Here is a 24,912-nt window from a genome sequence, read left to right as displayed (position 1 = left end):
ATTAGGCTGCTGCCTCTTACTGATGAAAGAAAATCATTTAGTTGCATTTTATCCGTCCTATAGGCCTGAGCTATTTCATCCATTAGGTATGGTTTATGAGCTTTTTAAGGGCCTACAAAAATATTTAAGAACTGGGAAAAAGACTTAATATAGCGGGTTCCACTGCATTAAAATTTTATGCAATATAAAATTGTTCAATGCAAGTGTTCAATTAGATGTCAACAAAAACTCATGTTACATGGAACTGACACATACACACCACTACGTATAAAAGAGATAACTAATAAGGACCTACTGTATTGCACAGAGAACTCTGCTCAATACTCTGTAATGGCCTATATGGGAAAAGAATCTAAAAAAGAGTGGACATATGTATAACTGATTCACTTTGTTGTACACCTAAAACTAACACAACACTGTAAATCAACTATACCCCAATAAAAATTTTTTAAAACTCACGTTACATCAATTATTATAATTAATATTTATAAAAACTACATTCTGAAGAAAACTGTAGGCTACCCTGGCTTACTTCATAAGAATTCCTGAATATTCATGACTGGAGAAATACAATAAATCATAAAGCTGGATCATTTAGCCAATTAATTAAGTAGTCAATTACTTCCAAAAGCAAAATTATAAAAGCACTTTCAAGTATTTCTTAAGCCATCATAGTTCATGTGGGACGTGGATGCATCTTTCTAGGATTTGTGCAGGAGCCTCAGGATGCAGAAGCATCTGCCCCTAGGGAGGGCTGACTGGGTCCTATGCCCAGTTTCAACTGGTCCTCAGGACAGGTCAACCAGTTTCCTCACTTCCATGGGCTGATCCCATTTTGTCTACCTTTATCCTTCACTCATTCACTCGTCTTTTTCATTCAACAAGTATTTCTTGTACAACTACTGCACCTTTATTGAGAAACCCTATCACTTCAAATCCTTCAAAGAGGTGAAAAGACAACAAAATAAAAAAAGGAAATTCCTTATGGGTAATATTCTAGTCCTTAAATTTGTTCATCTTCCTCGATCATCCAGAGGTGAGAATAATTTGTGGCCTGTTGAATTCCCTTTTGACTCTTTGACTCCTTTTATTATTATAAGATCACTTCATCCCCTTGTTGCAGGGAAAGAGAAGATGAAACTCAATTAAGATGAATCTTTTTCCCTTTGACCTCAACATAAACTGATGAGTGAGGACATTAAACTAACCACCAAAGGCTATATGACTTACGTTATCCATGACCCTTATTACCATGGAAAACTGGGATGAGACAGTGTTTCCTCCCTATAACTCTGGTTAGTTATCTCCCAGGGCTGAGGCTGTGCTGAGAGAGTCACCCCAGGGTCATGCAGCAGAAAGCTCGGGAAACACGAAAGTGCCTTACAGCGTGGGAACCGCAGGCACTGCTCCGCCGAGCCCCACCGAGACTGCTCTCATCCGACACAGACGCCTGTGACGAAAACAGACTGTAAGGACAAGGCACCTTTCCTCTCTCCATCGGCACCCAGGAAACACTGAAATGTAAGCTAAGGAAGAGTGACACATGCCAGGAACACGTCCTGAAAAACATCACAATGCAAGACATGCAGGAAAGGCTCAAAACCACCTCCATAGGCAAAGACTGTGCAGCAAAAAAACAGGGTCGTGCAAGAGTCCAAGAGAGAGAAGTTTTAGTTGCTGTCAACCAACTGGCATGCAATGGAATCTCCAATAGATCCTTTAAATCTATGACTCTGAAAAATATTCTTTGCTAAGTAAAAACTTGTTAATCTAGATTTAATACGAGCAGATAGTTCAAATATCCTGAGTTTTCTCATGGCATCCTCACAGTTGATGCTTAGAAAGTTACTCCAATATGAAGTGACTTTGTAATAAAAATAGTATGTTGATTATAGCTCAATTATTTAAAAATTCTTTAAGAATTGCTAACTAGAGAACAAAACATTTCATTAACTTGAAAATCCTATGCAATTAATCACTGAGGGTAAATAGGAGCTTACAATACCATGAATGGAACTTTAATTTTCCCTATTTCTCCTTGAGGACACAGCGGGTTTGCTGGACCAGTTATACATCTAATTCATAAGTGTGCAATCTGATGGAAATTCAGAAAGTTATTAACAATAAGAGTATAGCTACTTTGAATACTTAAGTTTCCTGCAGGGCGTAAGTACCTGGTATTTAAAACTGGAAATTTCCAAGATAATATAACATAATGGATTAATATCTGTTAAGGTTACCAAAGCAATAAAAAGCTATCATTCTTTTTGCCAATAGATTGAGTAAATGTTGCCAATACTTTATTCCTAACAATCCTATACAAACACGTGTCTTCCCCAGCTATTGTCAACTGTCGGGAGAAATAAACTCCAGATCTGGCCAAAGGGGGCTGCAAGTGTAAGCTCCACATAAAGGGGTAATTCACCCCCAGAAGGGCTGCAAACAGGTAAGCCCACCGCACTCAGAGCAGGTGTTCGGTGGGGGAGGGGCGCGCATGCGCGCTGAGGGGCGGGGGGGGGCGGTTAGGCGGAGCGCGGGGTGGGGGGGTTGTGGGGGAGATGGGCGGAGGGGGCAGGAGCGGGCAAGGGGTTGTGGGAAGCACACGCACCCGGTAACTCCCAGCCGGCCGGGCAGCGCCGTACATATAGGATGGCTGGAGGATGAAAGCAAATGGCAGGTTTTTAAACCCTTGAAAAAAACAGCAACAAATAATAGTGACAAGGTAATCATGATGCTTTTGGTGATCATGACAGCCAAGTTACTGTACGACTGTTAGAAGGAAAAGAAGTCCACAAAGGCACCATGCCTTCAATAACTCTGATAGATGGAAATCCACATTTACAAGAAAAATAAACATGAGGTGACTTTTAACTTTAAAAATAGTGAACTTCCCCAGAACCTCTGAAATATGTCTATTTTCTGGGCATCTCTTTTCAGGCGTTCCTAGAAGAAAGGGTCGGGGAGTGAGACAGAATGGTGACAACGTCAACGACACCAGCAAGAGCCCAAACCCACGACTCAAAATCCCAGGTGAAGAAAGCACTTGGGGGTGTTAATACACAGACTTCCCCACAGAACGGTGCGGCAGGAATAGCCTGTTTGCCTCTATCAGAGGATCCCAGCCAACAGTCTCCAAGATGCAAAGGAGCTGTAGGGGGGCTTCAGCTGCCCAGGGCTGGCACGCCTCTGGCACAGGGGAACCCACACCCGAACAGAGACGGAGCCTGTGCGGGGTGTGCTGGAACACAAGGGCAGCTCGCTGGTGTGACCTGAGCCTCACCTCCGAATAGCATTATAACCTGTTTACTGGCAGAGGCCACGGAGATCCCAGGGCAGGGGGCCCACGAGCTGGTCAGGGAACATGCAGGAACAGGGATGAATCACTCATCAACGCAAGGGACAGGACGATGCAGGGAGGTGGCAGTTCAACCTCCATAACGTGATGTGTTCTTGGAGCTCGGCCTCCGACCTCCTCCTACGAGAACAGGACTCCTATACCTGGAGCTAAAAAGGCCAAGCACCTCGGGGACGGCCTTGTACAAACAGGAAACACAGCGGAGAGCGAGTCAGAGAAATAACGCCGTTCTCCCCACTTTCCAAGACGGAGGAGTTAGATTATACACAAAAGCCTTCCAAATTGCTTCCTGGATACATTTACAGGAGAAAAATGTTTTTTTAAAAAAACAAAGGAAACCCCAAATGGGGAACAATTGCTGGAAAAGGAGGAGAGACCCAAGAGACCAATTTTTTGGACTTGAGCTTTTGAAAATATACATTTAATAGAGCCTCCTTTTTCCTAAACTCCTTTTTTTAAAAAAAATATAAGGTCTTAAATTATTTTTGATTTGCTCTAAAAGGATGAGAAAAGTCTTAGCCAGTTAGTCAAGCCAATTGAAACATCTACTAAGCTTTGCTCTTTGGACTTCACATGGAGGAGGTTGAAGCATCCACGTCCATTTAATCAGCAAGTCAAGTGACAGCAGAAGGAAAGAAGAGGGAAGAATGATGTGAAAAGGAGGAGGACAGACCCGGTTTCCATTCTGGGCAGACAGGGGTTTGGGAGCAAGGCCACGACTGAGAAGCCCGAAGTCGGAGCAGGAAAGTCCCTGTAATCAGAGAAAACGGGCCGGAGGGGAAAAAGGCTCACAGCTTCATTTCATCTCAAAGGCATCATCAATTCACACGAAATTGACTTCTGCAACAAGATCCGTAAAAGACATGCACTTGCGGGGAAGAGAGAATGAGGGGAAGGAAATAAAGACAGTCCAGTTAACTGACAAAACTATTACCTGGGACTAAATTAGGACTTGTGAGTCTACACACAGGTAAAAACAAGTTTCATTAATTTGAACTGACAGCAAGGTCAGTGGGGTTTTGAAGGTCTTTCTAATGCAGATTCTAATTTTTACAGTTTGGTGGGAAAAACTCAAAATCAGGAATTTGCAGAGACAGTAACCTCTATTCTATGTGATAAAATATTTCATTGGAGATGATCTCGGGCTTGGTTAGGTATTTACACAACGCACATGTGTTCAGGATTCATAGAAGACATGACAGAATCAGTGGTACATTTCTGAGACCAACAGTCTATACGAGATTTCTGGGGAATACTACTATATAAATTAGCCGTTTCTCCAAATAAAATGTTCTATCCACATTAAAGGACCCTTGAAGAGGAGGCTAGCTGCTTCAGATTGCCATGTCAGCAGTATTCTACTGATCACACAAACCCAGGGCAGCCCTTGAAGGGGATGAAGTAGTTCTGTTGAGGTAACTTGGTGGCACCCTAAGACATTTCCCCATCCTTTCGAGATCCCGTAACTTGTGCCTATCGTTCCTATGCCTTGGATCAGGTGCACCAGAATGACCTGAGGGGCAGGCAAGTGGAATCCTGGGGTGGGCAGGGAGAAAGTTTCTAATATTTGAACACAAACCCTGAAACTTGTTCCAGTGGTTGGGAGAATGCCCGGGTAGAAGCCATTTTGTCAATTAATTTTGGTGAATAATTCACATCCAAGTATTAGATAACTAACACCATGTTCTATTTTACAGAAAGTATCTAAGCTTGGAAGTAAAGTTTTCTGAATGACGAAGTGCCCTTTTCAACAGCAAAATCTCCCGCTGAATTAAGAAAATGCACACGATACACAAAAAACTCAAGGCGTCAAAACCCACCAATCCTTTGGTGCTTACAGTTGATCTTATATTCAGTCAGAATTCACACACTAGGGGAAGGAAGGGTTGGAGTATTTGTTATTATGGGGGGCAGCGGTGGGAGTTTGGGAAGAGGGAGGAGCTTCGGCAATGTCTGGAGCGCCCCCTTCCGCCCTCCCCACGCAGCAGGAGTAGAAAGTTGGGGGCAGGGATGAGGCACGACAGGGGTGAGGACGAAGGAAGGACTAGGAGTTAGACTACTGTGGCTCTAGCTGGTTAGTTTCTATTTATTCTTTCTTTTCCCCTACGTATTCTTTAAGATTCAGTTGACATTCTTCGTTATGACACTTCCTGCCAAAATCAGTTTCTGCACTAGTGTGAGGGGTGAGGGGGTCTGTCTTCTGTTTTAGAAGTAAATGCTTCCAGAGGACCTAACTCACCTGCTTGTCTCTGTGACTTTCCTACCTAAACTAGTTCCCTAATGTTTGCTGAGTGAATACAAATCTCACCTAGGTAGGATAAACAAGCCTTACCTATTAGGGCTCTTAAATAATTGAGAAATATTTGCCTATCAAGATTGGTGTATGTTCTTAAAGTATGGGAAGGAACGTTATTGTGTGGACGTTTGGATTTGATTTGATTTTCATTCCAAGTCTATTCCATCCTTGTGAAATTGCCCCAAGTATGCATGTACCCTGCAAAGTAATTCTGCTTTCAAGAATTCTCAAGGAAAGAATTTCAGGGCTTTCTTCTTTCCCTTTTGATTAATCCCAACTACCAGACAGCCACATACTTTCTTTCACCGTACCTAACTCAACACCACAATTTGTATTCAAACATTTGAATCTGAATTCAAATGCAAGAGAGTGGGCTAAATCCGAATTAAATATATCATGTTAATTACCACCCCAAAATGGACTTTAACAGTTATCCAAATGAAACTTCATAAAATAGACAAAGAGAAAAGAGAGTGGAATTTACACATACAGGATTGCATGCTACAAAACCTGTAGTTTCTGCAGAGAGGATGTGAAAGATTTAAATGCAAACCAACCAAGGTGTCCTCTCTGGATGATGACAAAGTAGAGAATCTGCTGTCACCGCCGTGGCTGGAATTCTGAGCAGCAAAGAAGACAAGGTAAGTGATGAGCACTTCCTTACTCTCCCCAAAGCACCACCTGTCCCAGTCAAAAGGCAAATGTGGAATGACACAACCAAACCAGTATTAGTACTCCAGGAATGCCGAGGCAGCTAGAGAACTGATACCCTCTACTACAGCAGAAACTCTTAACCACTAGGGGTTCTAAGCTGTGTTTTACTTTTCAGTGTTAATATCTCAGTGAGGTTGTGTGATTTAACTATTATCATTATTTAATTATTTATATTTAAATTTAGCTATTATTATTTGTAATTCCTTACTAAATCTCATGATGGACCATCTATAACCTCTTAGTCTAGACTTTCCGTATGACATCTCTTCTTAGGTAACTAAAATTCCATTTATTGCACAGTTTTCACTCTTTCCTCAGCCCAGACATCTGAGGGCTACAGCTCAGCCCTGAAGCTCCAGGGAGGAAACAGACATCATCAGTCTGGCCATCTTGTTCCTGCCCCCAGACTGGTACTTCCGACGTCTATGAAATCTCTCATTCCCATCCAATTTTTCTCCAAGCCCATCCTTACACTGTTCCTGGAGTTTTCTGCTCCTATATAAGATGCTACATTAGAAGTACGTTACTTGGTCCTTCAATCGTTATATTGGGGTGGCCAAAAAGTTTGTTTGGGTTTTTGTAACCCGAACGAACTTTTTGGCCAACCCAGTATTTCTCGATTATTTATTAAATCAATTTTATATCCAATTTCACTCTGTGGTGAACAGTTTTATAATCAAGTTCTTTTGTGTCTGATTTCTAGAGGCATTACTTACTCTTAACTAAACCATAAGGCACACTTCTACCGTTTCAACGTAAAAATCAAAGATTAAAATATATGGATATATGTACAACGTAGAGCTTGATGCCACCTTGTATGGTCACAAACATGCTGGCAACTACATGTTTGGGATGTTCTAGAGAAGAATGTAATACTGGGCAGAAGTTGGACTAAAGAACTTCTAAAGTAACTTCCAACTCTGAACTATGATTCTTTGTGATCGATATGGTGAAACTACGCATGTAGGGTGAAAAGTTACTAACTAGTCAATTTAACCCCAACAAGCAGTGGGGAGCCGTCAGAGCTCCTGCCCTATAAAGCCAGCACTAAACAGCCCTCAGGGACGCTGAGCACAGGAAGCAAAACTGTCCACATCCTGTAAGAACGGAATGGATGTTGCTTGCTTCTGTCCCCGGAGTGCTGTATCACCTTAAAGAAAAACATAACAGAGCTTGAGAAAGTCCAACGGCTGTCAGTGCAAAAGGCAACATAAATAGGAAGACACAGCCTTTAAACTGGGAGGATTTTTTAGTTTGGAACGAGAAGAGCTTAGCTGAAACAGAAGTGTATGCAATCCTTAATAGGAACGAGAAGGTAAAACCAGACTAGCCAGTTTCAGAACGCTAAGAGGGTGTCCCGTTAAACCTTTGAAACCTGAAAATATAATTTAAACGTATATATGATATTGCTTAATATAATTAAGGCAAATGAAAAGAAATACTGTTTTATACAGCTAGTAAAATTTATCACTACAAGAAAATAAATGAAGCAAATGCAGGAACAGGAAGATTTTAGATAATGTAATGTATAAGAGATCTGCAGCAGGTCAGGAAACTGAATTATAATGTATCTGGTTTAACCATCTGAAATCCCCAATGACCTCCTTGGTAAACGCTGAGACCTCCCCCACTTCTTCCTGACGGCCCTGCTATCGGTTCATTTCTTCTTCTCTCTCCCCCTGGACAGCGTCCCTCTGCTTCCTGCCCTGGAGCTATGACCACTGCGAGCATCAGTGTTCAGCAAAACACAGGCTCTAGGGCACGCGTCTTTGAAATTACAAATGAGAGGTGGACAACAGTGGAAATGTTGAATTTAAGTATATTTGCGGGTGGAATACACTTCATATGCACATTACACACATCCACCCAGGGCAATAAGATAATGAAGGAGCTAGTACTTAATTCGACCTTTTAATACCTAAGAGATTCCTTTCAATGTCGATCTCTTACCTTAACAGTTAGAATGTTAGAAGATGAACAGTCTAAGATTGCTAACCAACTGAAAAACATTAGCTTTCATTTCTATCATGCACACACACACACACAGAGAACTACTATAACACAGAAAAGAACCAAAGAAGCTAAATGTAGCGATATTTTAAAAAAGCTTTGCAGCAGCCTGTTTGAATTTCGTGTCATGCAAATTTACTAACCCTGCCAGATCTTCTATTCAGGGGCTGTGATAATTCTCCATCATAACCATTTGTCTGTTTCAGCGAAGAAAAGGAGAAAAACGGACATCAGTACACAAACGCAGACACAGGTACAGATCAGCAGGGAAGAATTAGCCGGGTATAAAGTGAGTTTCTGGAGTGCAGCGGATGGACACGGCCAGGGTAGCACACACCCCGGCAGGCCCCCCCGCTGCCTCCACGCTCCTGATCTGCTCGGGAGAGACCAGCCCCGTCGGCGGATCACATCACCCTCTTAGTGTCACTGGTGACTAGGGGGCACTCACTCGGGGACGGGAGGAAATGCCAAGTCCCCATGGAGTGAGGCGCACGGGCCTGGGTGCACTTGCTTTCCTCGGCAGTTTTTGGTTCCAGTTTTGTGCTGGTGATGCGGGAACCCCAGCCTGTGAGGAGCCTGGATGCCAGGCAACGTGGGCTGATAACCTCCACCTGAGTCAATTCGTCTTTGGTTCTTGGTTCAGCAGGAAGTCCTTAAAAACCACGGCTCATTATGAAGCTGTATCCAGAAGATGCAGAGAGAGCTTCTACTCAATTTATAATTAAATGCAAACGTTCATCACGGAAAAAATGTCTATCATGGCAGTATATCCTATCAGTTTTTCATTCATCCAGTCCTCTTACTTTATTTTTCAAAGTGAAATCTGAGCACATATTTCATGATTTCATAATTTGTTCTCCAGAAAAAAAAAGGATTAAGTTAAGCATATGCTTGTCTCCCTTCTCTTTCCAATTCCCAGCCAAAGCTCAGGCTCTAGAACTGCTCTCATTCATCTATAAGGAAATTTCTGCTGATTCAAGATAAGAGCTGCCAAGTGTCAGGGACATAACCAGCTCCTGAGACAGAAAAAGGAGGAGCAGTCCCCACAACTGCTAAAAATGGAAGGAGATGCCAGGGGATCGTGGACCTGAGTCCAGATTCCAAGTAGAAGCTTTGTCATATAACTTTAGGCAAGTTATTTAATCCACTGGAACCTCTACCTCCTTGGCTGTGAAAACATGCATGGTAATAAATACTTTACAAGGCCATTGTGAGGATTAAAGCTGATTAAAATGAGTGCCCAGATCAGTGCTGACTGTATGGGTAAGTGCTAGGTACTGAGGAAGGACAGGATACGTTTCCTTGTTAAAAGTTCGGGGGAGGGGAGACGGTTCAGCACATATTATGCAGCTGTGACGTTGATGAAGAATAAATATATGGATTTCCAGGCAGATTATAAATCCAGATTCATGAAACCCTGACTATAAAACTGTGTACTTACTTGTGTTACAATTCAAAAGCAAGTCTATTTGAAGTTTCTAAATGAAAAAGAGTATGTAGAAATCCTTCAAAATTAAAATTTAAAACTATGAGTACATTAAAACATTTCTGAAATAAATTTGATAGTAAAAAACCTTTGGAGATTGGCAGGAATTTTATTCAGTCTAATTTCCTTTTTTTCTCTCTCTCGAGAGAAATAATCTTGCATGTCAAGGACTTGTATATTTCAGACCTCAGTCTTATTCCTTTGATATCTGTTTAGAAGCTAGTTTCTGGAAAAAAATAATATTGAAGGCTAACATCAATCAATTTTAGATGATTTTTACCTTGCTAATAAATAAGGAAGAAAAATGTATTACATATATAAACCCTCTGGCTTTCCACTGTTGCTTATAAAATACATACTGCTGTAGATGGATTTTTCCTTTTTGATCTTCTCATTCTCTTATTTAGCCTGCAGCGTAAAGCAGAGGGTGGGTGAAGGTTGGGAGAGCAAATGCCCTCCTTCAGTTGTCCCCTTCTCTTCTGGGCTTCCACGAAAATGCAGGAAAAACCCTTCTTTTGAAGGCTTTGTGGAACATCCACACTTTTCTGTTGTAATGAAACTCTGTCATAGAGAATGTATCCCTACGACGTATTCCCAAATCTGTAGACCTCACCAACAACATCTCTGTAGTGAGAAGTACTTTGACCTTCTTAAAGAACACACCAACTTTCTCCTCTTGGGTAGTTTTTCTGTGTTGAATTCAGATGGGTGGAGCTGTTTTTAGTGGCATAAGAGGGTAATAAGGAGAGTTGAAAATTAACTGTAACAACATTAGAATAAAAAGTCCACAGAAGGCATATATCACCTTCATCTTAAGTCAGGTCTCGGATGTTCACCTAGCTTTGTTTTACAGAATTTTTTTTCAACACTCCTCAGACCACCTGCATCCTGGGCACGGGGCGCGCTTCCCATCCTAGGACATCGGAATACCCAGAGGCCCGGCAATATGCATTTTAACAAGTTCCCCAGGTGAATCTTACATATAGTAACATTGAGAAGCACTGCTCTAAGAGAGAACAAAATAAAGACATTCACCAATCAGCACTGTCTAAAAGAGGATAAGCAAGATATAAGAATAAATGTCCCATCAAAACCAATTATTCTAATGGTAGCTTGTGATTAGTCAGAATGCTAACAGCTACATGCAGTGCTGTCAAAGTATAACCAACTTCACGCGTGACCATGCAAAAGGCAACTGTTATTATTTTAATGAATAGTTTTAGGTATTCTTCTACTGAGTCAAAAGACAGAGCACCTTCAAGGGCATTAGAGATGGGAAACAAAATAAGAAAGGCAAAATCACAGCGCTGAAGTGCAATCCCCGATGCACTCAATTTAGTTTTAAAGAGGAGGACAGCAGCCTCACCGGGAGACTCCGGGGACCAGCGTGCTGCACCGATGTGTGGTCCTGTTAACTATCATCTTAAGGGTAAAAATATATTTTAAAAACCGGAGTTTGCTAGATATTTTTTCAGTGCAATGGAATGAATGAAGCACAAAATCCTTTTGGAAAAAGTCCTTCAAGCGAAGAAGTGGATAATCCGCTATAATAATTTCAGTGCTGAGTCACTATAATGCTGAGTGTGATTAATGCTGGTGAGATTACATTTTTCTTCCTTTCAGTGTAATTTAAGTTTACAGGTTTTCAGAAAGCATAAGGCGTACAAACTCTTCTAGATGGATGTAAGAAGGGAAATTCTGAATTTAAATCTAAAGGCTTCGTTTTTGTTACCGGATTTGGGGTCTTTCTCAAAGAGCACTTTCTGGCCAAAGAGCCACCTGGGACATTTAATTTGAAAGGATACAGATTAGAAAATAATAAATTTTTCATTAGATAAAATGACTTTAAATTCAATCTCTTAAAGGAAATGTAGAGGCTTGGGAATTCTTGATCTGATTTGAGTTCCCTGAAGAAGACACCATCTTTCCCATCTGGTGTCTGCAGCTGCTACCCCAAAGCCTGGCAGACAACGGTGCTCAGAGGCCGCCGGGAGAGGGAGATGGTCAAGCACCGACACCTGGGTCCCAGACCCGCCCATGAGGGTCAGAGCTGTACCCAGGAGGCTCTGGGAAGAAGAGAGCTCGCTGTGGTGTGTGCACCTGCCCTCCGGCTCTCAGTCCCCAGGTAAGAACAGGTGCGTGGCATGTGTGTCTTTTCAAACAAAGGTGTACAAAGGCTCATGAGATTAGTGGAAACGCCACAGGTTATTATCTCCCACGCAACACTATTAGGATCAGGTCACACGTCTGCCCAACCGTCTCACCCAAGCGTAGGGACTCCCGTACTCCAAGTCAGGCTGCGACTGTCAGAGGAGGGATGGAAGAGAAAAACAACAGAAAGGAGTTGCCCAAAATCAATTAAAAAGCTACGTAAGGCATAACAGAAACATAAAACAAAAAACAGGCAATCTTGAAAATCTTAATGAAATTAAGTTTTTTTCATGACTTCTAGGATCTCGTGTGGATTTACAAATGCAATTACGTTAGCATCACCATAAAATCCATTAGCGTTAAATAAAACTTCCACGGTAGATGTTGCTCTAATTCATGGAATCTGAAGCAGTCTGAGCAATCCTTTCTCCTCCTCTACCTGAAACATTCTATTTACATTAGGCAAAAGGTCAACAGATGTGTCACTCTCAATTTTTAAGTAAAGAAAATTAAGTACTTATGGTATCTAAATCTAGGTTTTCTGAGAATGTCCATACAAACGCTAGAAAAAAAATTTTCTTCCATTTTTAAGGGTTTATCATCACTGTCAGTGGAGTGAAGAGGGCCTGTATTTTGAGAAAGTCAAGAGATAAAAGATAGGGTCTTTGAACTTTGCAAACGAAAGATTTCCGAATATTAAAATATGAAAAACAGCAGAGATTGGCCCTACGCAGAGATGGAATGAGATGAGCCCCCTGGCGGGGGAGGCGCAGAGGGGAACCCTGCTCGCCCACCAACCAGGAGAGGCCACTTCCGGGCCCCCGAGGGGCTTCGGGATTGATGCTGTCACAGGACCCTGGCCCTGAGCAGGCCTCCTCGCTGCTCTGGGCTTGTTCTATGTCTGTAAAAATTAGAAAGTTTGACTCTTATCCCCAGGATCCAAGTTCTCAAGGTCTGTGATTTTTAAAGAGAGTTATTTCTTTAGATCAAGTGCATCACGGGAAAGAGCAGGGGAGCACGCCAGCCGGCTAACGACGAAAACCCATCCACTGCTGACTTTCCACCTTCTCCCCGTCTCTTACTTAGCACCCTAATTGTGGAGCTCCTCCATAAACTTTTATATCCTAAAACAAATAGGCTTGTATCTTGGCAAAGAATGGTGTCCAGCACAGAAATTTAGCTCATTTCTGGTTAAAATCGTTGAAAATGAAATAAATGCTATAAACACCCAAACAACCACTAATAATACAATGGTTTTAAGCTCTTTGGGACCAGGAAACCCTCTGAGAATCTTAAGAAAGTGACAGATTATTTTCCCAGAAAAATGCAAGTACAAACAAAATCTTGAATACAATTTCAAGGAGGATCGCAGATGGAAAATGCTGTTTTGAAACAGAGTTTGGGTTCTTTCTCCAGTCTCTCTCCTGTTCTCTCTTGAGACCAAAACAGTCAGGTTTTGCCCTCACTATTTCCATTAAAAGTGCCCTTGTCAAGCTCACTGACGTCCTGGCCAATGGTCATGTGAGTCCTGTGCTCACATGATCACTCCCCTTCTCCTGGAAAAGGTATCTTCTTCACTTGGTTTCAAGGACCCGACCTCCTCCTGCGCCTGCTGGACAGCTATAATTTCTGACCCTTGTCTACAGATTCTGCAAACTGAGTTTTGCATTGATAATGTTTGGGTTACATAAATCTTACTTCCTCTCGCGTGAATCATGTCAGAGGGCATGTAAGGAAGTTACAACTACATGGCTAAGGAGAAAGTTTCAAATAGCAAGGAAGCTCTTTAACTGACTTCACCTTTGAACCGTAACTTTCCGGCAAAACCACGATGGATATGCTTTTGGCACTTTCAGGACAATGACAATTGTTAATGGCAAAGCAACAGTGTACAGCCATCCCTCGGTATCTGCGGGGGTTGGTTCCAGGACCCCCCCAGATACCAGAATCTGCAGATGCTCAAGTCCCTTATATAAAATGGCATAGTATTTGCATATAACCTACGCACACCCTCCTGTACACATTCAGTCATCTCTAGATTACTTGTAATACCTAATACGATGTAAATGCTACATGAATAGTTGTAAATACAATGTAAAATGCTATGTAAATAATTGCCAGTTCAAGTTTTGCTTTATGGAACTTTCTGGACTTTTTCCCTCCGAATATTTTTAATCCGTGATTGGTTGAATCACGCAGAACCTGGGTATATGGAAGGCTGACTGTATCACCTTTCTAGTTTATTGTTATAAACAGCTAAATTAAATGTACATTTGGTGCGTATATAAGAAGGCTAGGAGTTATATCACGATTTAATTGCCACGGTGATTAAGTCCTTCCGTAAAATGGAGTGGCTGCGTTGAGACCGAATTATTACCAGCAGAGAGATGCAGCTTTAATCCAGTGGTAAACTACACCGACACGCTCAGATTAATTCACTGACTTAAAGGACTAAGCAAAACACATTTTTCTCTACTTCACTTCCCAAAGCATGCCATGTTTTCAAGTATAATTATGAAGATTTTTGGAATGTTTAAGGAAAAACGTGTATTTGTGTTTATCAACCATCAGGCTGTCAGTGATGAAGAGATTTCATTATAGTTGATGAAAGGAAAGGCTCCTGAGGCCCCAGGCTGGATGGATTCAATGTGCTCCAATTTTCCACCGGCAGCCTACAGCAGCTTTCAAGGAGCTATAGGAAACATCACTGAATAATAGTTACTTTAACTTGTAGTTACTTTAACTGAGATTCCAATTTGCTGGGGAGCATGTGGACTTCCATAAGGACAGAATGAGCCTTCATGCTCCCCTTCACCACGCTAGCAATGAGGCAACTTACTCTAAATGGGGCAGTTTTGTGATGTGGACCAACATGAAGAAATGAGGACATCCACTCTGGGGAGGAAGACACAACAAAACTGCTTACGCTTAGCAATAATCTCTCTACATCACAAAGAGACATCCCACCATTGAATAGACTTTAAATAAGCACCTTAGTTAGATACTGACTATGTAAGGCTACAGGGATAATGAACAAGAACTTTGAATGCAGGGATGGAAGGGCCAGGAACGTGGACGCAGACTGTACCATGCAAACTCAACCATCCTGGTTACTGACCCTCAGACTTCCACGGCTACCCACTGACACGCGCTCATCTTCATCAGATGCCTAGGAAAAAGGAAGGATGAAAACAACCATGAGGAGATGATGTAACAGACACAGAGAAACCAATGACCAGCTCTCAGAGGGAAGCGGCTGACCCGACACATGGCAGGGGGGCAGATCAGGCCCCTCTGAAAATCTCAGTGCACGTGAGCCTGGGTTTTCGCCAGAAGGGCTTTGTTTGTGCACCTCTGTTTAACAGAAGACTGGTTCTGGGTAACACGACTTTAATTTCATTACAGTGACGGTGTTCACTTTGCTGGTAACCTACAAACATGTAGCTTAATGCATATTACTCTGCAAATTATTCATGGGTATTCAGTAGCGAAAAAGCACTAAAACTGTCATGAATATATTAATACTCAGAAAATTTTCAAACACGCTCCCCTCACCAAAGTCAGGTCAAAATGCTAAAAGCTGAGTTCACAGTCTTTGTTTAGGTAACAGTATCAGTGTTAGTTAATTTCTTTCATAAGTATCATTAAGATATAGATATAGATACAGATCTATAGATGGATGTATATACATATAGATAGATGGATAGAGAGACAATTTATGTATTTCAGCCATTAACACTGCAAATCAGACTTCAGTCAAAACGCTGAGGTAATGAATGAACACAGTACTAACCGACGTGCTTCTTCTGGATCTACGGGAGTAGCGCTCACTGTCTTCCTACCAAAGCAACGGAGGAAACAGCACAGAAAGGTTAGGGGCAGACACAGGAGAAGGCTTAGATACTCCATAATACAGTATTTCTGATATAAATGTCAAACAAATATTTTCTTTGCTTTTGCTAAAAGGCTTCAATTAAACCACTGGGGGAAAATGTTTTCTTCTAAAAGTGGGTGGGGGGCTTAAGCACACAAATAATCAGCATATTTCATTTTGGCTTTAAAAACAAGTGCACATTGGGTGAAAAGCAGGGTCTTAATTTTTTCTGAATCTAATGTGGTCCATTTAAATCAGCCTACTTTTCTTCTTACATTCAAAACCTTACTCACTTCTCTTCAGGAATCGGAAGAGAAATCATTTTCGTAAGAGATCCAATACGGATGCCACCCTATCTGCTATATCTTGTGCATTCTAAGGTGCTCCATTTTGCATTTGGACGTCTCTGAAGTCGGGGCATATCTTATCATCAAAGTTGCTCATGATTATAATTAGCAACTTTTTTTTTCTTTCTCAGTGGTATATAAAACACTGACACATCTTTTAACTCTGTCTTACGATTTGATAAACATACATCTGCCGGTGCCATATAAACTTGGAATGATGGTTTACACATAACAGAGGTTGAAGTTAATAATTTTTTAAATAGAGGAATTGTGTGTTCTTTATATTTCAACAACTGTTTTCTTTTATATTATACACAGATCTCTAAATGTTAGGTAATCTTATGCTCCCTTAGATTATTTTATGTGTCAGGGACATCTAATAGGACAGTTCCATACTGGCCAGGTTCTCAAGTGCTACAGGTATGTGATGATGTCCATGAGGCCAGTCAGCAAGGTGACAAGGACAGGAAGAGGTGGGGAGCGCTCAGGTGGATGAATTCATGAGAGGAGGCATGAAGCCGTGCTGCCTCGGGACCAGTGGACAGCTCTTGGAATACCCCCTCTTCTAGAACCTCCCGCCAGGGGGCAAGATCTCCCCCTGGGAGGGTCGTAAGGACAGGGGTATCGTGAGGGGCGGGCCAGCTCTTAACCGACTAAGGAGGACAGCTAAGTTGTGCCAGGAAACAGGGTGAGAAGGTAAAGGAATGTTCTCACCAGAGGACAGTGGATTCTCAGGCACAGCTGACGGGGGTGGGGGTGGGTACCCAGCAGCGAAGTCTAGAGGTTGGAATGGGGTGACTGGGCAGCTGACTGCAATTGTGAGTGAAGGAAACGCAGCATCACGCGTCCCCCTGGATTCCAACTGGAGCTGGCTGGACCGGATGCTCGTGGGAAGGTTCTTGTGCCAGGGGGCACACGCCCAGCCTGAGTGTCCCCAGTGGGGAGTCCACTGCAGAGGAGATCGGGGTCATGGTCGGGGTGGAGACCCTCACAAACGCTGGCCTGGAAGCTCCAGGAGTCAGCTGCTACTGAACAGACCTGACACCAACGCCTGGCCAGGGCCCCTTCTAACCAGGCTTCACATGGGACGTAAACAACCAGGCCAGATGCAAGCACGCCCAGCAGGAAATCGCTCAGTATTAAATTAGGGGGCAACAGGGATCTAGCCATGTAATCAAACTGTGGAAGAATCCAATTACAAACTATTTAAGCTTTTAAAAATCAGATTCAAGGCCTACCATCCATTGCTCGATGTCGCCCCACTTTGTATCCAGCCCATAATATTTCTACAGACAGAAGGGAAAGAAAATCAGGCAAGAGGTGCAACGGTAATCGCATAGGACACTGTTCTGACATGCATTTCCAAACTGCTGCCTAGCCTCAGGGTCAAGGTAGCATGCCAAGGCAAAGCAGGGAAGCACATGGTCAGGCTCTGCCCCCCAGGCGGCCTGTGAGCCTGTGAAGCCTCCCGACCCGCTCCCTCGGGGAAGACAAGAGAGAGAGCCCAGGACAAAGCAGTCCTGGGACGAGGGGGTGGCCTCGGAGAGACCAGGAATCCAAACTGAGCCCAGCAGCTTTCAAGCCCCTCTATAAAGCTGTCCATGCCTTCAGAGCAGGTGTACTGCAGGAATAAAGCACGATTTAAGAGAAGCCAAAGCCATTCCCGTCTTGCTACAACAGGAGTGAGAACACCAGAGGAAAGGGGGAGAAATGGTGTGCTGCCCCTAGATTTCTGGTACACTTGCTCCAGCTATCTGATAGCCATGCTAAATTTAGGCCCTCGAGAATTTCTGGGCTGTGGACGTCTTTATAACATGCCACTGATGGCAAGATGACCAAGTAGGCTGTTGCAGAAGAGGTCTTGGCCCAGGGAAGAAAAGTTCTGCTTGGTGTTTTCTTTAGCCAACACCTCCATGTTTTCAGCTTGCCTGTCTAAACCGCAATGGCCCAAGTTGGAAACAGAAAAGCAGATTCAGGGTGGCTACTACTGTTACTAAATACAGCAATTCCAAATTCAGGTGGGAACCCAGGTAGACTCTCAAATAATGGGGCTTTGCTGTTCTCCTCACTTTTCCCTCAATTTCTAATAAGAAAAACAAGAAACAACCATCCAAACCTCCCTATCGTATGACACAGATGGGATTTTCCTCTTACACGTGAAAAGCTTATAATCAGAAGAAAAAAACTGGATGCTAGAGTACATGACAATTTTTGAAATTGTTTTACAATTACCAAAACAGGCCACTATGTTTGGTTTAGTTTCCATTTATTTTGAAGGGCGGCCAGATTTAAAATATATATGTGGCTCTTCGATGGTCTTGCCCCTTTCTCTTAGAGGTGGCAGCAAGTAGAAAATTGGAAGAAGAAAATCAGGAGGGAGAATTTAACAATGCTTTAAAAATTCAAACAATACAGAACCTTAATAACCAAAGCACATAAGCCATATCTTTTTCTGTAAGTTCCTTTCCTTAGACTGTAAATCGAGAAAGGAAATAAACGTAAACACTTCCTAAAGTCATGTTTTAACATCAGTTTAAGTGAAATGCAACAGCTTAAAGCTATTCTGCGTTCAATTCATGTTAGCCCCATTCTCACTGTGAAATTCCAGATGTGAAAATTTGATGCCATCAACCTTCCTTTATCTCATGGCTTAATTATAAAGACAGAAAGAAAATGTGGTTTTTAAAAAGGAGGGGGCCTACAGAAATTGACAAAAAGTAAATTCCAAAAGAAGTCTGTGTTATCCGATTTTCTATTTCCATATTTCCCTTTTTGGCCAATTCTATACCCATATCAAATACTGCATTCTACCTATTGCTCTTTTTAGGACAAAAATAAGAATCAGTATTTAAAGTCTTTCCTCGAGTCCACAGGTGGCCTTATAAACAGCTGCTGTAACTCTACAGCTACATCTCCATGCCATTTCATGGAGGGAGGACACCCTTGGAAACATAAGTGCGGTTAACGAGTAGTCCTGGTGTTAGCTAGCAGTGGCAGCACAGCAAACTCTAGAAAGTGTACGATATTGCAAATGTAAACTGCTATGATTAGCCAGTGAGTCATGCAGAAGGAAGCAAAAGCCAGACGAATGAAGAAGTGCTTGACTTTCAGAAACAGCTTTGATTCCGCAGGAGAAAAACCGTGATGGATGTAGCTGATGGGCTGGAACAGAGCCTTACTGCTTCCTTTTCCGTTTCCTGAGTCTTAGTGACAAGGAAAGCCTTCCTCTCCCTTGGACACATCTTTATTATAAAAATGTGTATCTGTTTTCCCATGGAGGGCTTCCTGTTCTCCCTCTAGTTGTACTTTGTATACAAATGACCATCCTGACAAAGTTCTACGGGTGCATCCCTGGTGAGTTGGTAAAAAGAAAATAATCTCGATCCAGCACCAGATGGGAATGAATCAAAGTGGAAATGACCAGATAGGAATCCCTTGTCTAGGTTTTAGGCAATTATGTTCTGCTCCATCGGATACTGTGATGGTTCCCAGCCTTGTCTTTTACCTATGAAATTCTTACCTAGATTCTCTATGTACGGGTTGGAACTCTAGCTTCAATATACATTTCCAAGTGGACCCTGCATAAACTAACAAAGTCCAAATAGATTCTGGCACCTACTTAACTGGTTTCTTAACACTCTGGGGGACAGTAGTTATGCAGAGTGAGGGGGGCAGGAAGGAAAGGCAATTTGGAACTGTAGCTGGTAAAGGAATCCAAAACCAGAATTTTAAATTTATTGATATAGGGTGTTTAAAGGGTTGGCATGTTCTAACCTATGAAATTAAGTCACCTTGTTTTGATTTTCTTAGTTGCTCTCAAAGACAAATACAGTTCTTCTTTATCTATAAACTAAATAAATTTGTAAACACGAAGCTATCACAGGTGTCGTAAGTAACAACAATTCATTTTTGGGAAAGACTCACTGTAAACACTTTCTGTAAGTTCTCAGGGCACCGCTTACTCCTTCCTTCGTTATTGCTGGATCAGGAGTCACTGACTGGGTTGTTTTCCTCTTTATTTTCTGTGTCTGGCCTGCTCAGTGCATTTATTTCTAAACCTCAGCTGCTTTTACAAAATACTAGGAAACAGAGAATATTGGGGATAGAAGGCAGGTGTGTTTTATTTAAGCTGTTGGATTTTACTGTTACATCCTTGTTTTCTTTTTTTACTCAGATTTTAAATCAGTATGTAATAATCTCCTAATGTGTGGTAATATGCCTTGATAGCTTAAACCCTTTCTAATAAAATTATATGAGAGGATAATCTTTCTTTTTAAATATCTGATTGCAAAAGGTTTTCCAAATTCTGAGGTGTGATTTTTATTTTGTCTTAGAGTTAATTTTTCTTCTTAAACAATTTTCTAATTTCTTGAGAAAAGGGAGATGGGAAAGGCTTTCAATACACAGAAATGTATGCTGACGGCTGCTTTGCGTGTGGGCTGAAGTGGGGACCTAAGCATTCTTGTTGAAACCGATTCATAAATAAAGCAGTAAAAGAAGCAGTAAGAACTTCAATGAGTTTTCAATCAAAGGTGTTATTTCTGAAAGGTGACCAGGTCCTTGGCAAGGGAAAAAGAGTACATGCAAATTAGGAAATAAAGAAGGAAGAGCCTACCTTTTGAACCTGATAGATCTATAGAGGAGGGCAAAAGAAATTGGGAAAGAAATATAAAATCCAGTTACAGAAGTATAAACATCAGAAAGAAAGGTTCTGTAAGTACCTAGAAATATGAATAAAAGCCATATTGGAAAAAAGGTGAAAACTGGTAAAATATGAATGAAAAAAACCTCTTGAAGTCTCATTGAAATAATCAGTAATTTCATAACAGATTTTACATTCTATTTTAGATATGTTGGTGAAACACAGGCATGTCCACACAAGTCTACAAGAATCCTGCTACTATTCTAATGCAGAAGTTTGCATAACCTGTTACCGTTAATGGGAAAAAGAACTTCCATCTTCAATTTAAAATTTCTTTTCACCGTGATCAAAGTTTAACAAAAAAGTACAGAAATTTAATTGGAAAGTCAACTGGTCAAATTCACAAAGAGTGAAGACAGAGGCTTTCACGTTCTGATTCATGCAGAATACGTGGAAAATTCAACAGATACAAACAGAATACCAGGAAAATTCCAGCCAAATGGAGTGATCACTGGAATATAAGTGAAAAAAATTTGAAAAGCTTATTATCATACCTTGACACATTAGTTTGCTCTAGAGCTTTATCCTAATTTTGTAGTAATCTCTAGGTAAGACTGAGATGTCTACTCCACCCATCCGTTCATTCATTCATTCAACGAAACTTGGACTGAGTCAGGCATCGTCCAAGACTCTGCCACAACTACAAGACTCGAGACTTGGTGCTTCTAGTCCTACGTGGGTGAGCACAGCTCAATATATTCAACACTATGACTATTAAACACTGTTCCTCCAGCAAAGATGTTTATCAGGTCAGTAGCAACAAGAGATGCGCTCTGATCATCACATCACCTGGGCATCATACCTCCATTTTTTTTCCATTAGTGTAGGTTCTCAAACAAAGTAAGAGGTTCACTCAGATTTCCCAAAGAATATCTACATATTCTCCCTAAGAAATCCATTAAAAAGGAGCTCATAATCCTTTGAAACAGCCCCCAAGCACAGCTAATGTAGTCGGTCCTCACCATCCGCATGGGTGAAAAGAACCATTCTGGAGGGTGCAGTGGGCGGCTTGGAGGGCTGGGGCTGCCTGGGCCATCTGGACAGATCTGCAGCCGGCTCGAGGCCCCCATGTCCTCAGGGTCTGCTGGGGCTTGATGACAGGTCTACTCTCCTCCAGCACTGGTGACACTTCTCACCTCTCCTCTGTGTGCACTCTCATGCTGGCCTTGGAGGGTCCCAGGCACTAGTGCGGCTTCAACCACGACCCATCTCTGACACCCCCCGGTGGTGATGCCAGCTTCCTGCTCTCCTGAGCCCCCAGCGACGGTCACTGCTCTCCAGGCATTCACAGCCTCCGTGTGCCTGCAGCCGAGCTGACCTCCTTGCTAAGGAAAGCCTTGGTCCTGCTCAGAAGCACCTGTGCAGAGGTGGGGTGGCTCGCCAGCCGGTGGAAACAGGGATTGTGTTTCTCAATTTTTACACCAAAATATCAACCCTACTAGTTAAACACGGCTCTTCCAAAACATATTCATTTCCACTTAATCAACAACTTAAAATGCCAGTGCCCAGGCTATCAGACTGTATAACCTCAGATTGTGGTGCTATTTCTAATAACAGGCCCGGAGATGTGATATGCGGAGGGGAGACCGAGGGATGTTGTCTGTACACCGTCCTCAGTCCTAAAAGCGCATCCCAAACCTGCAAGCTTGTCTGTCTCCTCTCCCTAGATGTGCACACGAACGCCCGTGCACGCCCACGGGCCCACCCGTGCACACTCCCCCAGCCCGGGACACGGGTCACGTCAAGAATCAGCTAGACGAACAGCTGCTGTTCCCGTGTTCACAAAGCGTGTTCACAGCGGACACAAAGGTCCGTTCTGTGTTTATATGATGAGCCCTGAATCAGCACCAAGGAAAAAACTTGTTTTTCAAGGTGCACGTCTGCTTGCAAAACGCTGAGGACTACGTGGATCTTCCCCCGCCTTGGTGGCGCGTGGCAGCATGCTCTCTGCCAAGGTTAATCCCAAGGTTAACACACGGACGCCGCCCTTTGCTTTCGCTGTTGGTTATGCACCTGATTTGGAGGCAGAGGATGCACTGGGAAGACTACAAGCTTTGCAGCTTTTCCAGGTCTGGATCTGAATCTTGGCCAGCCACTCGCTCAGCTTCTGGGAAAACTGTCTAATTGAGGTCCGTCTTCCTCGCCTGTCAATAAAACCCGGACAGACCCCTCTCCAGACTGTGAGAGCACCCAGTCCTGGCACCGCCACACGCCAGGGGCTCCAGGAGGTCCCTGCCAGGCCCCCCGCCCCACCCCAGATCTCTCTGACTACAAATAAAAGATACGCGTATTTTATTTTAAACCTTTCAAATCCCTTTTTTGAGGAAGCAGACATAACGCTTTAAATGGCAATGTGCTCCTGTCCCAAGCACACTGAATTTATGATAGCAAAACTGTCCTTTGTATGAGTCAGTGCTCCTGGGCTCACACATCGATACAAACCACGGGGCAGAGCCCGGGCCCTCTCTCCACTCTCCAGGTCTCTGCCATCTGACTCTCATCACCCACGAGGCCTTCCTGCCCGTCCTGGCTTTCCCCACCTGCAGCTTCTTCATTCAGCGTCTGCACTCACCCACTGTGCTGCCCGGAGTTAACTTTCTCTGCTTCCTGCCTGACAGATACAGGCCCCCCACCCAGGGTGTCATTCTGCACCCAGATAATTCACCGCGTGGGGCTGGGCCATCAGGCACGTGGCCTGATCCTGAGAAAGGTCCCTGGAAACGTGTTCCCACGTCTGAAAGCATCTCTGCGGTGGCTGAATGCTGAGGGCACCCAACTAGCAAACTTGTTTTTGTGCGAGACCTTCCATGGAACTTGAATCACGACAAAACATTTTCATCCCTGTGAACCACCTAAGTGTCTTTACTGCAAGAATAAAGAATTTCAATGCAAACTATTATATAGAGAATGGATAAACAACAAGGAACTACATTCAATATCCTGTGATAAACCATAAGGGAAAAGAATATGAAAAAATGTTTGTATATGTGTAACCGAATCACTTTGCTGTACAGCAAAAACTAACACAACACTGTAAATCAACTATACCTCAATAAAATAAATGTTAAAAAAAGAATTTCAAGATTCTAATGCCATCTACTAACCAACGACACTGTGTGTCTGACCGAGTGAGGCAAACTATGGTATTTTTAATCAGATTTCCCAGGTTTTAATCAAATTTTCTCTGCAAAGCTCGAGGTCCTTAGCAGGCACCAGACACCCCAGGGCAGGCCACGCTGCACAGGAGCTGGGCTTGAATCTCAGCTCCTGCCGGGCCAGATTGCTTCAGTCCTCCGGGCTCCCAGGGCCTGGCGAGGCTGCTGTGAGGGGCAGTGCTGTGCCTGGCGTGGCAGGTGGCGGGGGACCCTCCATACTGTCCCTCCCTCCCCCCACCGACATCCAACGCCCATTTAATGATACCAAAATTAAATGGCCCTGACTTAGTTTCCCATCTTTGGGTAGCAACTGCAGTTTTGCGGCTTGAAATATTGCAACTGAAGTGCAGGAGTTCAGCAGCAGATCACTCTGCAGAATTAAAATGGAATGGGAGGGGACTTTCTTTGACTCCAAGGGGGAAAAGGGTGCTTTGCTTTGAAAGGAGGCCCTTCAAATAAATGGTTTCTTACTTAGCTGAATTCCTCTTAACCTTAATTTTCTAAATCAAGAACTTGTGCCAAAGAACTCTGTAATAGGCTGCTTATGTTATCAACTATATATTTAATTCAATTCTGCCCATAATTAAGGCTAGAACATATTATAATTTGGGAGATAGATATGTATGTATATACTACGTAATTCATTTTGGCCTTGATTTTGTAGAAATTTTACCTTTGTGAGAGTAACTTTCTCTCACTTGTGAGACAAATGGTAAAATGATTATCACTGATAACACCACCAAGAAAACCAAAGGCAGACCCCCTGACAGGTTCAAGGTCATCTTTCCCGAGTCCAGTGCTCCAGCTCCAACAACAGAGCGG

General features: G+C 42.7%; 1 protein-coding gene across 45 annotated transcripts in view; it reads right to left on the bottom strand.

Annotated features, from left to right (window-relative positions):
* Positions 1-24,912, bottom strand: part of LRRFIP1 (LRR binding FLII interacting protein 1) — a 146,965-nt gene that overhangs the window by 40,059 nt on the left and 81,994 nt on the right. For 9 of the 45 annotated variants that reach the window (XM_036857854.1, XM_036857863.1, XM_036857873.1 and 6 more), the window contains exons 3-12: positions 20,849-20,866; positions 17,472-17,519; positions 15,806-15,850; positions 15,131-15,181; positions 12,126-12,164; positions 8,519-8,572; positions 6,209-6,271; positions 4,029-4,106; positions 2,609-2,653; positions 1,385-1,450 (exon numbers count right to left, since the gene is read on the bottom strand). The exons of 5 other annotated variants lie outside the window; for them this stretch is intronic. In XM_036857854.1, coding sequence (XP_036713749.1) covers positions 1,385-1,450; positions 2,609-2,653; positions 4,029-4,106; positions 6,209-6,271; positions 8,519-8,572; positions 12,126-12,164; positions 15,131-15,181; positions 15,806-15,850; positions 17,472-17,519; positions 20,849-20,866 — 507 coding nt within the window. 31 more of the 45 variants (XM_036857881.1, XM_036857885.1, XM_036857889.1 and 28 more) reach the window with 18 other exon arrangements.

The sequence above is a fragment of the Balaenoptera musculus genome, chromosome 7 (genome assembly GCF_009873245.2).
Source record: "Balaenoptera musculus isolate JJ_BM4_2016_0621 chromosome 7, mBalMus1.pri.v3, whole genome shotgun sequence".
Taxonomy (NCBI): domain Eukaryota; kingdom Metazoa; phylum Chordata; class Mammalia; order Artiodactyla; family Balaenopteridae; genus Balaenoptera; species Balaenoptera musculus.
Note: the sequence above shows the minus strand (reverse complement) of the source record. Positions and strands in the feature narration are given on the sequence as shown.